Source organism: Fukomys damarensis, unplaced genomic scaffold (assembly GCF_012274545.1).
Source record: "Fukomys damarensis isolate Sample0158 unplaced genomic scaffold, DMR_v1.0_HiC HiC_scaffold_28, whole genome shotgun sequence".
Classification (NCBI taxonomy): Eukaryota; Metazoa; Chordata; class Mammalia; order Rodentia; family Bathyergidae; genus Fukomys; species Fukomys damarensis.
In genome coordinates, this window is record NW_022900940.1 from 45889342 (window position 1) to 45904542 (window position 15201).

At 40.6% G+C, this 15201-nt stretch overlaps 1 protein-coding gene across 25 annotated transcripts in view; it reads right to left on the reverse strand.

The window, feature by feature from the left end:
• Cadps (calcium dependent secretion activator) overlaps nucleotides 1-15201 on the reverse strand; it is a 418444-nt gene that overhangs the window by 129061 nt on the left and 274182 nt on the right. For 14 of the 25 annotated variants that reach the window (XM_033756969.1, XM_019204914.2, XM_019204915.2 and 11 more), the window contains 2 exons: nucleotides 9168-9304; nucleotides 5910-6097 (listed from right to left, as the gene is read on the reverse strand). In XM_033756969.1, coding sequence (XP_033612860.1) covers nucleotides 5910-6097; nucleotides 9168-9304 — 325 coding nt within the window. Of the gene's footprint in view, nucleotides 1-3524; nucleotides 3684-5909; nucleotides 6098-9167; nucleotides 9305-15201 lie in introns of all 25 variants that reach the window. The other 11 variants (XM_019204903.2, XM_033756967.1, XM_019204905.2 and 8 more) reach the window with 1 other exon arrangement.

Here is a 15201-nt window from a genome sequence, read left to right on the forward strand (position 1 = left end):
ATTTTTAAAAGCTGGCCCAAACTAATGTTCTGTCAGCCAATGGATCTTAAGCTTTGCTCTGTATTAGAACCACTTGAGGTTTTTAATTTATGAGGCTTAGGTCACATCCAGGTGTATTACATTACAAACTCTGCAGGCCAGGCTTGGGGATCAGCATTTTCTCCCCTCCTGCACATGATTCAAATGTGCATCCAAGTCTGATAACCATGGCCTTAAACAAGTGTGATCTGAATACCAAATCCTTTGGAATACTGGAGTAGGGATCAGTATTAAAAGTATAGAATCCTGGCTCCATCTAAGACTTACTGAATCAAATTATTTGAGGCTGGGATTCAACATTTTGTATTTTAACAAACTCAACTGTACAAACGGAACGTCAACAGGGGCACCTGCTATACCTTTAAGCACAGAGTAAGTGTGTAAAAAAACCAAAAAACCTAAGTAAAAAGAAAACAATTTGGCCCATCACTTATGAGTTTGATTTAAAATGGGGCTTCTTGACCTTGGCATAATTGGCATTATAGGCTCTGTTAGCATGAGGATTGCCCTTGCATTGCTGACTATATCCCTGTGGCTTGGACCTACTTGATGACAATAGCACAGGTATGAAAATAAAAATGTCCCTAGACATTGCCAAAGGGGGACGACTCACCCTCCAGTTAAGAAGCACTATTCTAAAAGCTGAAAAAGATGTAGATGTGCTCATGTTACACAGTGCTTGGGATGAGGAACAACAAACACCATCCTGACCAGCAGATGTGTCTACTCTTGATCAGAACAGTGCTCATCCACATAGGTACACCCTCATACAGATGTGGCACAGATTTCTAGAGCAGGTAGGAGAACTCAGTCTCTGACACATGAGCACTTACTAATAATTTCCAGCTGCCAGAGGCTGCTCAATTAATAATATATTTAAAAATCTTTTAACCAAATCTGAAGCTGGTTTTGAGATAACAATGGGAATGAGACTCATTGTTCACTTAAATTCAGTTGAAGGAGCAATCTGTTTACCAGTCATGAATTCCTTGTTTTCTTCTTCTGTAGTACTGGAGATCATGCTTAGGGTCTCAGACATGCTAGGCATGGGCTCCCAAGCCCATGAATTTCCTTTAAATCTGGGGCAGGAATGGATAACATCTCCACATTCAGATTCTGGTTGTGCAGGTGAAAGAGGTTAGGAATATGATTTCCACAATGCCAAAGACTGTTAATTAGTATTCAAATGAAACTCTCCCCTGGGTGATCTAAAAGTCCAAGAGAGTCTACTTTCTCCACAAGGCTAAAATTACATAGGTGGGTCATACTGATATTAGGCACCCTTAGGCCTCAAATGGACAACTCCTTAATACAGATGACTGTTGTAGCATCTCACTTGGGAATGCTGAAACAAGTATCAAATGTCATGTCATGCCATGTAAAATGCCAGTCTTGAAAAGAAAGTAATGTAGTACAAGCTCTGCCATCAGAATACCCATACTCCCATCAGGATCAGACCACCAGCCGTTACAGAGCTTCAGGGAAGTATGTGAATTTGAGCCTCAAGGTCACATGTACTGGAGGAGGGTAATAACAATACTTATTTCACAGGGGTGTGACATAGATAAAATTAGACAACATGTGTCAAAAGCACTCCACACAATTGTTGGCACTGAGCAATTATTTGTCAAATGGTAACGATTATCCTTATTTTAATTGAACCTTAGACAATGAAACCTGGCTATAAGCTGTTTCATTTCTTGTATTAACCCACAGAAGACAATTTTAGATTTTAAATGAATCCTACAGATGCTATGATTCTGTCCACTCATTTTACAAGTGAGAAAATCGAGGCACAAAAATGAAGTATAGTATTCCTAGATTTATAAAGAACAATTTCTAACACTCAGAGTTTTAGAATCCAGGCAGAAGTAGATTTAGTGCAATGAGGAAAAGCTTTGGATTTAGGACATGTAGGTTTGCCACTTAAATTTATGGATATTCAGTGTCATATGTCAAATAGATGCAAAAATGGCTACCCTGAGAATTTTACAGCAAATGAGAAGACTTTTGAAATCACTCTGTAAACTGTAGAACACCACTACACAGTGGATACTTAATATTATGATTTCATCTTCATTATGAAATACAGTGTAAACACAGACCCTCAAACACCTACTCTTCTCAGAGAACCAGTGAGGATCCTTTTGGATAGGTTTCATGGCACAGAAACTAGGTCAGGCTGGAGCAAATGCTGCTTTCTCACAGTGACCATTTGCTCTTTGCTCTCCAAAAGCAGCACCTCGGACAGCAGCCAGGGCAACTTCCTCTTCAGAGACTTGTCAGGTCTACTGGGTGTGCATATACTTACTGACTGGCAGCTTGCTGCATTCTCTAGAAAGCAAAAGTTTGCATTTTCATTTGGTCTATCTGCATGTGAACTGCACACATTTTGGGGCTTAGAAATATATAATGAAGCAATTCATACTGAAGAATAAATCATATGTGTTGGCAAATTTTTGGTAGCTTGAAAATGCCAGAATTAGAATCATCAGTTTCAAAACTACAGCAAAATGTTAAGGTGTCACTGTTATTGGATCGAGGGTAGAGAAAATGAAGAAGGCCAATAAGGGTAACCCTGGAAATACTGAGTAAATGTTGTCTAAAAGGGAAAAGTAGTTAAAAAACATAGTATCCCTAAGAGACGTAAGAAATAAGGCAAGATAAGTCAAATCTTAGAACCTACAAGTACTTTAAAGATAACTTCATCATGTAAGTGATTCTACTAGAAACCATTAATAAATGTTGTTTTATTTTGTGTCATTATGATGTCATTTTTTCGTGAATTTCTTTTTATGAGATGACTGTGGAACTGAGAATGGTTTGATGAAAATGATAGAGCTACTACTATAAATGTACAGGCTTGTTTGATGTCAACCCATTTTATTTATTCCTTAGAACATAATTTCTTTTTTTGTTTGTTCGTTTTTTGATTTGTTGAGACAGGGTCTCACTATGTTGTTGAGACTGACCTGGAACGCACTATGTAGCCCAGGCTGGTCTTGAACTCACAGTGATCCTCCTGCCTCAGCTTCCTGAGTGCTGGGATTACAGGTGTGTGCCACCACGTCTGGCCCATAATTTCAAAATTACAAGCATGTATTACTTATATTGCTTATTATGAGTGACTTGGTAAGGTACTAGGTTCATAACTAGATGCCACCTTAAAAGCAATCTGATTCATAATTCTGTTTACATATTGCTCAATATGAATATGTTTTAAAAATCACCAAGCACCTGAATCAAATACACATTCTTGCCCATTGCTAGATCTTTTAAACAAATTTTTTACCTTTGAAAACCTTTAAAAAAACAAAAATACTCAAAGCTTGAACTGTGCAAAGGTAGAAACGGTTGCCTGGATGGAGGGATGGGGAAAGGTCAAAGAAATTGCAAAAAAACAAACAAACAAAAAAAACCAACCCTAAAAACAAAACAAACAAACAAACAAAAACCCACCAAGCAATACACATATAACTTCTTACCTTTTGGGCTCTTGACTGGAGTGGATTTTGAATTCCTTTCTTTTTTTGGATTCTCTTTTGGTATCTTTTTTAGTTTCTGATTCAGATGGGGAGGGAGTTTTGCTCCCCTCAGAGTCTGTATTTGGAGGCAGCCCACTAAGGTACACATGCATCTGTTGACTTTTGAGAGGGGTGGTTGCACGAGGCATGCACAGAGAATCAAGAGCACACAGACATGCACAGACAAAAGAAAGAAAAAGAAGGATGCATCACAAAGCAAAAGCAAATGCATTCAAACTAAAATAATAAGCAAAAAAGATGCAAACTTGCATAAGGAAAATCAGAACTGAAAAGAAAATAAGAAATCCAAAACTGTTTCCATGACAAGATGTATAAACCTAACTGTGAATCAAGTGGCAGTCTTACAATATGAAATCCAGACAATGTGTATCATAATTCATGATGATGTTTACCAGGGAGTTTACAAAAACACTTCATTATTTTATAACACTTTCTTATTCAGTAACATATGTAGAATACAGTGTGACAACCCAGAGAATATAATGCAACTTCTCTCTCTCTCTTTAAAGAATTCAGTCCAAGAGGCTGTAACAGATAGTCATCAAAGTGTACATATTTATAAAAGCAGAATTATGCACAGATATATCCCAGGTATCAAAGTTTTCAGAAGCATCATTTATGCAAATAAAAGGTCAGGTGCAGGACTACTGAGCCTCATAACAATGGGACGTGAAGATAACCTTGTTGCCTGTTAAATATTCAAACCTTCAATGCTATTGTTATCTAGTTCTAAATGCTGAAGTTGCATTTCATAAAAAAATCTACCAACACTGGAGAGAGGAAAAGCACAGGACAAATCCCACAGATACAGTATTTCAGAGCTGCATGGCTTGCAAAGATAAGGAGGACTGACAAAGCACTGATTTTAAAAACAGGTAGTTGATTTGGGACTCTCCCCCACTGGCTTTCCCTGGAGCAGTGGTGGTGAACCGAGGGCACTTGTGCTGTGGCTGGCTGTTCGTTAACCCTGAGAACGCTAAAGGATTTGCCATCACTGCCCTAGAGCAACAACATTTCCACCAGAGGCTGGCTTTCCGAAGCCACCTAGCTCCCTGCAGCACGTGCCTTCCTGGTTGTGGGTTGGGGTGCTCAGGAGGACGATAAGATCATCTCTGTACTAATATGAGGCTGCATACCCTGGGATGGTAAAATGGCTGTGGCAGTGTGGAAATGTATTCCGTGTCTCCAGAGCCAAATGGCAATGCTCTGAAATTATTTGCTGCTCTGCATTATTCAGAAAATGGATCTTTCCCTCCAGGAATTGGGCAAGGTCTAAAGAAAGAGCATTTGGAACAGAATCAGGAGGCTTGGTGTTCTGGCCTTCTGTGTAAAATCTGTAAAACGAGGGGTCTGCTTAGACCAGGATTTCTGAAGTTCTTCCCACCTCGCTGGTTCCATTACAAGTGCTGTCGTCATCTTTGTCTTCCAGCTTCACCTAACTTGTTCAGCTCTCAAAATGTGCTTGGCATCTTCCTTCCGCAGGACAGTTGTACATGCTGTTCCTTTTGCCTGGAACCACTCAACTCCTACACATGCATCGGTTTTCAGCTCCGGCATCATTTCCTCGGGGAGGTCCCCTGCCATGCTGCCACTCCATCTGAGTCATGTTCCTCATTAAATTCCACCATGGAGTTCTATTCCTTTTCTTTACAGTGCTGATATTAACATGATTCTGCTCTTGTCTGGCATCTGCTCTTTACTTGCCATATATCCTGAATGTGTACCAGAATCTGACTCAAGTAAGTCAACATGGAACCCTCATAGGATGAAAGGTGATAACAACGGCACATGTTTATTAAGCTCTTGCCACATTCCAGGCAGTTTCCTGAGCTCTTTGTATCTATTTGCATCCTCTCTACAAAGCCACGAGGAGACTGTTTTCCATTTTACAGACGAGAACCCTGTGGCACCTAGAGAGTCAAACAGGTTTATTGCTAGTAAGTAGTGGAGCCTTGATTTGAACCCATCTTGGTCTAGTGTCAGAGGCCACACTAGAAGTTCTGTTTGCCATTTCTCCATAGTATCTTTTTTTTGGTACCGGGCATCGAACTTGGGTCCTTGCGCTTACAAGGCAGGCGGCGGAACCAGTGAGCTCAATCCGCAGCCCCTCTCCATAGCATGTTGAACAGAAGACACTGAGATCTCTGTGTTCTCCCCCACCCCTCCTATCACATATACATGTATGCATGTGTATCCGGGGTACGTGCTGGGTGTGCGTGTGCAGCACTGCTGAGGGAATGGAGGTGGACTGTGAGAGGGGACCCTGAAAGCCCCGCCAGCTGCCTCTCTGAGGCCTTTCCGGTGGACCGGCACACGCCTGCTCACCTGTTACCGTGGACGTGGGATGCGCAGAAGGCAAAGCTGTAGTGGAGAAGGGTAGGGTCAATCATGGCGCCGTTCTCTGCCCGTTCCAGCAGGTCTCTGAGGTAGCAGAGGTGTCGGTGACAGCCCCGCACTCCGTTGCGGGCACAGTATTCGTCTAATACAAACACCTGGCCAGGACTGAACCAGCCCTGTGTGGGGAGAAAGGAGAAGTGTTTTAAGTACAGGTTACTTTCTGGAGAGCTGTGGGAGTTGGGTGTGGTGCAGAAGGGCCTGAGAGGCAGCCAGTTGTCACTAGTGCTAGTCACTGTGCCGAGCTTAGTGTGCGCTATCTGGCTTAGTCCTTTTACACTGTTATCCTGGTATGTGGACAGGAAAACCGGGTTCAGGGAACACAGAGAGCTCTAGAGGCAGACGGGGAATGCTTATCTTCATTTTACAGAAGCGGAAATAGAAATCTGAGTTCAGAGACTCACACAGGTAACACAAAACAGGTAGGACTCAAATCAAGCTCTGTTTTATCTCAAGTCTTCTGCTTCCCTACTCTGGAGCATGAAGAAATTTTAGAGTTGCTAGGGACTTGTAAGTTCAGACACTTCACAAATATTTTTTAAATTTTAAAATGAAGGTAATAACATAACTCTCCAGTGCTTGCTTCGGCAGCACATATACGTAACTCTCCAAAGAGAATAGCAAGACCAAGTTTTCCAGTTGATCAGATATGATTTAACTGAACTGAGAGGAGCTTCTTATACCCTCATCCACAGCTTTGTTTCTTTTTCCCCCCTCTCGGTAATTTTATTTATTTTATTATGTATTTGCCTGCTATGAGGTCAGCCCAAACTCTGCTATGAAAGAAAACCCAGGTTCAGTGGCAAGATGGGACACAATTTGCCTCCTCTGTCCTGCACTTTGAGAAGGGTCATCCTTGGGCACAGCCTGAAATCAAATCATAGTTTCTCGTTCCAGTTCATCTGAAGCAAGAAATAAACTAATTTAGGTTGTATGGTGTAAGTTTAGAATGTAGGGCTGCTTTAAATCTAAACTTCATTTTACTTTGAGGGTCTTCTATGAGTACTATTTTAGACATCATTCCATCCTGGGAGAGAGAGAACAAAAGGAGAAAGGGAGTAGGGACCAGGGGGAGACCACGGAAGTGCAGCAAGGGAGGCCTCTGCAACCTTCCAATCTTCTATTAGGGGTCCGGGGAATCTTCCACTGACAACATGCAGCTCAGCGCTGCATCCAACGAAAGACGGCATCTTTCCTATTTCAAATTATAAGTTACTGCAGAGGGCGGGAGAGTAGTCGAGGCAGTGGGCTGCCCCTATAGGCAACTTCTTTGCCACTCCATCTGCTACCCCAAATGCTAAATCTTAGAAACAACACTGCTGTGAAAGATTAAAATATATTTTCTACGACTCAGATGACACCAAGTCTTTTGTAGATGCCAAAATAGCTGCTTTGAAAAGAGTTGAAGAAATATCAATTAGGAACTGAGTCGAAGACACAGAAAAATTTATGTATCCCTGCTGGTCGGTCTCCAAAACCAACTGAAAAAAAGACTGTAATAATGAGAAAATGGAATATATAGAGACAAGAGATGAGGTTCTTTTTCATTTTCTGCAATTCTAGAATCATTAATAGCTTCAGGTATTCAAATACAGACAGGAAGCTATTTTCCCATTTGCAATTAATTTTTGATTGCGGAGCATATTTGTAAGCCTATAATGATTAGTGGGAAATAAGCTTCGGAATTTCATTTCTGTTTCAAAATTTTTAGGAGGGCATTTACTCATTTGTCTGTGTCATAAATTTCAAAACACAAGAAAATTGTTTTTAAAAACTGTGGTGTTGAAAAAGTCTTGAAACTAATATATGCTTTAAAAATTCCTCAAGAGAAGAGGGATTCTACCTAAAAGAGCATGATTTAAGTTCAGAGACATCCATATTCTTACACATTTCATAAATGCAATTTATAATTCACATGAATAATTCCATAATGGTAGGAAAAACATTTGAGGAAATTGCCTTGCAATGCAAGGTAAGCTTTTTAAAAAATTTTTAATCAAAATGATATGTTCCCTTCCAATTTGGCAAAGTTCAGAATTTTCTGATGAAGGGATTCTAAACCTGAGATAATTAATGTATCACTTATGAGAGGAAGATTAATAAATTATTCCACAGAGTCCTGTTTCTATTTTGAAGATTATTTTCTCTACTATTTTTTTACCTTTTAGCTTTTGGTACTAAAAAATAAATTAATGAATTTACATAAAATAAATCAGAATAGTTAGGATATAATCATGTAATTTAGTAAAGAAGGACTCGTTATATAACTATTAATATCAACAATATGTTAATATTAATACTACACATGTATATTGCTTTCGGTGTTTCAGGGGCAAGGATTTTATAAAGTCATTTTATCATTTCCCCTCATCTTTTACCCACATAAAGTATTATTAACAACATTTACCTTTAAGAAATGAAGTAATAATTTACGGTTTGCAGACAGAAAGAAACCAAGGCATCTGTAAGATTTTGAATTTGATAGTCTAAAGCCAAACATGTATCTTCAGATATCCAATAAAGACATAATAGCAGTTCTGTGAATTTTACTAATTTAAATCTAGGTTTAAAAATAGGATTTAAGAAATATTGATACTCCTGCTGGATAGCTGAATTTCCAAATGTCTCATGTACTGTAAAATATTCACTTAAAGAGTGAAAAAGGCTCTGAATACTAGGAAGAAAGAAAGAAAAAATCCACCAACTAACCAACCTGAATCGACTAAACTTATAGACAGTGAAGGGGAGTTTATTTGCGTATCGTTTCGATCTTTTAAAAAGACATGCAAAAAAAAAAAATACATTCTTTTCCCAGAGAGGAGCACCAGGTCTGGAGCTGGGAGGGAGGGGCATTTTAAACTCTGAGACAAGGAGGCAGTTTTTACAAGTTCTCCACAAGCAGGTGCCAAACTCGATTACCCTCTTGGGAATATTTCTCATATAGCAGCTGAAAAGGGGGAAGCTAAGCCGGGCAGGCTTGGGAATTGGATGTGTCTCTTCTGAGAACTTCTTCTCAGTCTTGTTGCTTTGGGGAGTAAAACTATCTCGACCCAGGAAACTGAGAAACACATTTATAATTGTTAAAGGAATTCTGTAAGGGAGAAAAGAACTTCTGACATAAAGGTAGATAAATATTTCATTTTTTAAAATGTCATGTTTAAATTGCTGTAGACCAAAGAATATACTTGCCAGGCAAGAATAGGAATCATTAAGTCTGTGATCCAAAGTAAGGCGCTGCACCATCTCAAAAAGGGAAGCGTGGTCAAAGTTACAGGGGTTGGAAGAGATAAATTCATCCATGCCATGCTTTTGAGCTCTGTCTGCATCTGTTCATTTATACATGTAGAGAGAGACACAATTTAGAGAAACACATCACATTTCCTTTGACGTTTCAGATGCACAGGAATCCACTAGGCATTATGAACATTAGCTGCTTCCCGTTACCGCCCACCAACATCCCCAAGATATTCTTTTTACCTCCCATTGTCAACTTGCATCACTTACTGGTGAGTTTACTGCATTTAGGCAAACGTATATTGGCATCAATGTGTTTCTCAAATGATCACAATTCCAGTGCATTCATCTTGTTCTTTAAAAACTAAGCACAAGACCATAACTTCGCCTGCATTTCACCAAACACTGAAAGCAGATCGGATCTTTGCTTATAATAGCCTAGTGAGCTTTGTAGGTTTTTAATAGATTCTGCCATTCCAGTGGTTATGTCTAGAGCAATTTCGCTACAATTATTGGGGTCATCTGGAGAAAGGGTTCTGCTGATTTTCAGCACAGTGACAATATTTGTGTCCCTCCCCTTCCAAATTCCCATCACTAATTTGGTTTCACAAAAGGTTTGAATCCCCACCTTGCAAAATTAAAAATTAAAGAAAAAAAAAGATTTTCACTGAAACCTGGAGATTATGTTAAATGGGAATTTAGTTTGTGATAGCCAAGGACATTGCCTTCTAGTGTGCTTACTCGGTTAGCAAAGTGTATGAAAGAGACAAACAGAAATTGACTCAGCAAGGGCTATGATCTGTCATTTATTGTGAATTAATAGTCTCAATGTATTCACACTTTTCCTTCCAGGGTGAAGGCAGTAGGCAAACCTCCTAAGGGCTAACTAATTAATCTCAACATGTGTAGCTAAAATATACTATCCTCAACTGGCAACGTAACTCAGATAAATCAACTCGAGTGCCACCAGACAAACACTAAAGAGGTAGGAATGAAGGTCTTTTATGTTAAAGGAATCGGCTCATTCCACCTCAGTTTTACTCTCTCCTCATATGCAGACTACAAAAAAACAGAATCTTACATCAAATTGAGCAAGATTTTATCCAACTCCTTGAATGTAACATTTTATTGGAATATGGGGACTTTCCAGGAACCAGCAATACTATCAGGGCAAGGGGAAAATCAATTTGACTCGGGAGGGTGTTTGAATAATATTTTCATACGTGGCCTCCATCCCAGGCAGTTTTTTTTTTTTTTTCTGTTATGCTTGGGGTATGCCTGTAAGCTTGGGTTATGGCAGCCGTGTGACTTCAAGATGATGAATTCTCTTCTTATTGATTTCAGTATCTTTTAAATTTAAATGCATGGTGAAGCAGATGTATAAACTTATTGTTGGATTTTTGAAATCTTCTGTCATCTTTTGGAGAAGCAGCAAGTGGTCAGTATTTGAACAAGATGTGTTGTTTATGCCCAAGATACACAAAAGCAACGGTTTCCAGAAGGCAAATCAAAGAATAAGTATTTTAACAGCCAAATTGCTCCATTAAAATGATAAAGCACCAGCTTTTTTGGAAGGGATATCACATATTTAGGAATTACATTACAGAGTCTGCAAGATTCCTCTTTTTCTGTGATAGCTGTCTCGGGAAAGTGCTTTCCAGTTAAGCCTGGAAGCTTCACCTGGAAAAACGGCTTTCTTTTGCCTTTTTGATCTCCAAACTACCTTTTTCCTTTGACTTACAGTGGTCAGGAAGGAGAGGCTTTGGGAAAGCTAGCTGCTTCTAGGGCAAGGGGTGCTACCTGTGGCCCAAGGCAAAGGTCTGAACATCTTCCAACTGAAGTCTCCCCTGGAATAAGGACTCTCTCTCCAGCAAGGTGATCCTTCATCTCCTGGGGCAGGTTCTACCCTTTCCCCTTCATCCTGTCTGTCCCAGGTCAAGTTGATTCAGGAAGAACCAAGCGTGGGGTATGCATGAATTGCTCATCCTGTGACAGCCTCACGAAAAGCCTCATCCACCCCCTGCCTCCCAATTTTAACAGATTAGGCAGTTTGGCGAGCATTAGCTTCTTGCTCTCAGATTTCGCAGAAGAGGCTGCAAGCTGATAAATCGGCCTGGGTCTTACTTTGCCAGTTTGGAGAAGATAGTTTATTGCTCTTTAATTATGATGGTACACCCGGTCACTTAGGGGCTTTTTGGTAGCTGTCAGAAATATGGCACATGTTTCAGACATCTTACGCTGTATTTGCTGAGCCTCTTGAAAACTGTGCCGATGACCTGTTTTGCCTGCCGGCCTCTTAAACACAGGTCTGAAAAGGCAACTTGGCTCCTCTAGGGAGACCCAGAGACAGACCCCTCCCCACCCCTTACACGGGCCAGCAAATGCAACCCAACTGCAGTAATTGCTGGCTAGGGAGTCTAAAGAACCACCTTCCTTTTACTGACACTTTAAAACAGGCTTACCAAAAAATCAGATCAGCTGGTTTTCTTTTTTCAGACAACAACTATGGAAACTAAATGTCCTTGTCCTTTCTTCTCCTCTTTCCCCTTTCTCCTGGTCCACCTGGCAAATGAGCCTGGGACTGAATTCAGGAGGTCTGGCTCCTAGTTTGAGCTATGGAGAAAAAGAACTTCTGAAAATCGCTGTTTTTAAACAGTTGCTCAGTGCTCTTTAAATAGCCGTTTCTCTCTCTCTGAGACTCAGTTTCCTTTTGTGCAGGATGAGCTGAGTTTCCTTTCTGCTGTCTTGACTATATTCCCATGTTTCGTAAGATCCCTTGAGCACTTATAGGTATGGGATGGAGCTTAATTTGCGGGAATCCCCAGCAATTAAAAAAGCATCCTCTGGACTTTTACTCATACAAAATTACCATTTACTAAGAATTAGGGTCATTTTTTATTAATTGCTGGGGTAGGCTGGAAAGGCTATTTCAGGGTGTTGATGAAAAGAATCTAGTTTTTAAGCAAGGATTTTGGGAATTTTATTCTCTGTTTTATTTCCAGTACCTAGAACAGTACTTGGCTCATAGTAGGCACTTGACACCTATTTGTTACAGTAGGGAATTTCATCCGAATAAATAAATTCAGTCTGTTAATAAGTGTTTTCTACTTCTTGATTTTATAGGCTATTGTTACACTAAATTAGTATTTTACAGGAGCTAGGAGATCAGGTAGTTAAGTGGGAAGGCTTCAGGGGGTCAAAAAGATTGGATTCGAGGCTAGAGCTGCCACTACTAGGTCGGTATGTGGCAGAAGGTGGGTGTTTATCGCTTTGGAGCCTCCTTGTCCTCAATTATAAGCTGAGGACAACAGTATCAAAGATTATTTTGAGAGAGTTGCTGATGGGATCTGATGAGAAGCGCCTGGAAGGCACCTAGCACACAGTGAGTGCTCAATACATGTTAGCTGGGCAAAAGCAGACAAGCTCCTCTGTGCTTGCGAAGCCAGTTTAAATTGTAAGCCAAGGATGTCTCTGCGTAAGGTTCCCCTTTTCCTTGCTTCTTAAACCACCTCATTTCTAGGGAGCTGGCAGTCTTCCCCCATCTCTGTGCTTTACAGTTCTGCTCTGCCCTTGTGGAACCAATTCCTATGTCCCCTCTCTGTTTTTCTGGGTTCCATTCCAGTTTTCTGTGGTTAGGACATAGGCGCACAACTGAGTCCCTGGGTAGACGACATGGTTCTTCAGGGCACTTTCTGATGCACATCATGCCCTGTTAGTTCCTGCAGGAGCAGATCTATAGGAGGGGGTTATTAACCGGCTGACTGTAACACCTCCATCCCAGATAACTTCCCACTGGCTCTATTAAGGAGCCACACACATGGGGATTCAGATGGTGTCTTGCAAATCCGAAAGTGGGAACATGTGCTCTTAGAGCAAAAAAATCTTATAGGAGGAAACAGAATTCTAGGTGCAGGTGTCTTTGGATACCATTCAGATTGTCTGCCTGTGTCTCCATACATGTCTAGGACCATATGCATTACATATGTTGTCTATTTTAAAATAAAACACTGCAGTGGTCCAGCTGTTCCAAATTCTGTTTCAAAGAACTTGTGGGCGCTTCCCAAGCAACACCATATAGTCATCCTTGCACTGTCCCAGTCTGTTCTTCCACAGGGTTGAACATGCAAAAGCAAATGCTCTTTGCAACTCCATTTGCTCTGTACAAACAATTAGAATCAGTGAATTAAAGAAAAAGAAAACTCTGCTGTTGACATTATCAGGGGAGAAAACAGCCCAGAACAAAAGTATGAGAGTCATTCCTGAATTCAGGACAGTGGGATCACTTCCTTTGCCAGTATTTGGCATGTGTCAAGAGAATGAAAACGAATTTGAACATTAGGTTGAGTAAATAGCATTAGGAGGGTAATGTGGCTCCTTAAAATACCAGCAACGTTTGGATTATCCTTGCTCTGGGAGGCACAGACTAATGCTCCTTTTCATTAACACGACTTCTCTCCTCCCCCACCTCTCCCCCCCTTCTTCCTTCCCTCTCTCCCTCCCTTTCCTTGCTTTCTTCCATAGAAATCAAGGACTAACTACAATTTGAGAACCAACTTCAAACTTGACCTTTTTCAGACTTGGTTTTAAGAAGCTGTTCCCATATCCTGCTTGGTCTTCAAAGGTCCCCTCCACATGTACTGAAAGAGGGTGATGTGACTTCATAGGCTCTGTTGCTAGGGCATAATTCAACACATCTGCCAAACAATGCCACCTGTTCCACTTCTGCGGTTTAATAACCTAAGGACGTTAGAGTCCTTTAGGCATGGGATAGGAGGTTGACTTTAGGCTACACTTAGATAAACAAAGCTATTGCTGATACCTCACTTACATTCAGAACCTGGAATACTAACAGTGGAGTCCACAGCAGAGGCAGGCTGATGATGGTCTGCACACTCACAGAGGGCAGGCACCCTTTCAAGTAGAAACTCACAAAAGCCTCCACCCCAAGTTTCCCTGGAAACAATTCACTGTGACACGTGAGGAGCGTTGGGAAAATGCTGGTCCCTATAGTGATATCATCACATGGATTTTACACTGTCATCTAATCTGAATTCAAGTGAATGGTTCCTAACAGACGTCCCTGCAATTTATTTTATTCTTTACTTGACTATATTTGAGTTCCTTTCACATTTGATATTCTTTTCCTTTTTCCCTCCCTCACAACTGGAAAAATACATATTATTCATTATCTCTTAATAGCAAGCACCCTTCTGTGATCTTGTTTAAAACATATGTATATTTTAATAGGTTTTCACTAATATCTACCAAATAAATGTACTTTTCTTGGAGGAATAACATAGCTTTCAAATTTATATTTTATTGAGATTTTCTTTTCATGCCAACAGCTATGGGAACAAAAGGGGAATCTCCCTTTTTATTTTGTAACACTACATTTTGGAAGTTTTTATGACATAGAGAAAGAAATTCTGCCGTTGAAAATGATAGGGATTATATTGTTAACAAATTGTCTGGAAGAGGCTCTTTTCTCTCATGTATCCCTTCTATAATAAGCTGGAAGTAGCTGTTTTATCACTGAAATTTAAAGTAGGGTTGTTGCTAGTCCTGATGGATGCTAGAGGCAAGAGAATAGCTAATGTAACTCCAAAGTCATCTGTGAACACAAACTGCAAATTAAAAGGTGACTCTGTATCCTTCTTCTATGGAAAATGTGTGCCTGTCATATCTGCTTGACAGTACAAGAGTGAATGTATGGTTTGGACAATAACGAGCAATGACAGTAGTCAGCTTCATCAGGAGACAAGAGAGAGAAATGACAGTGACTGATGGCAGCTGGCTGTTCACAGGGTTTTCTAGAAGAGCTTTTCTCAGCATAGCCGAGTCATCAGGGGACGCTGTGTCCTGCCTGAGCTGTGTCCGCCTGAGCCCGCGGCCCCACAGCACAGAGCGGAGTACTTCCACGAGAAGTGGCTCCCTTCCCTCCTCATCCCTCCAACTGAGCCAGGCTCACCCGGATGGCTAGGAGGTGAAG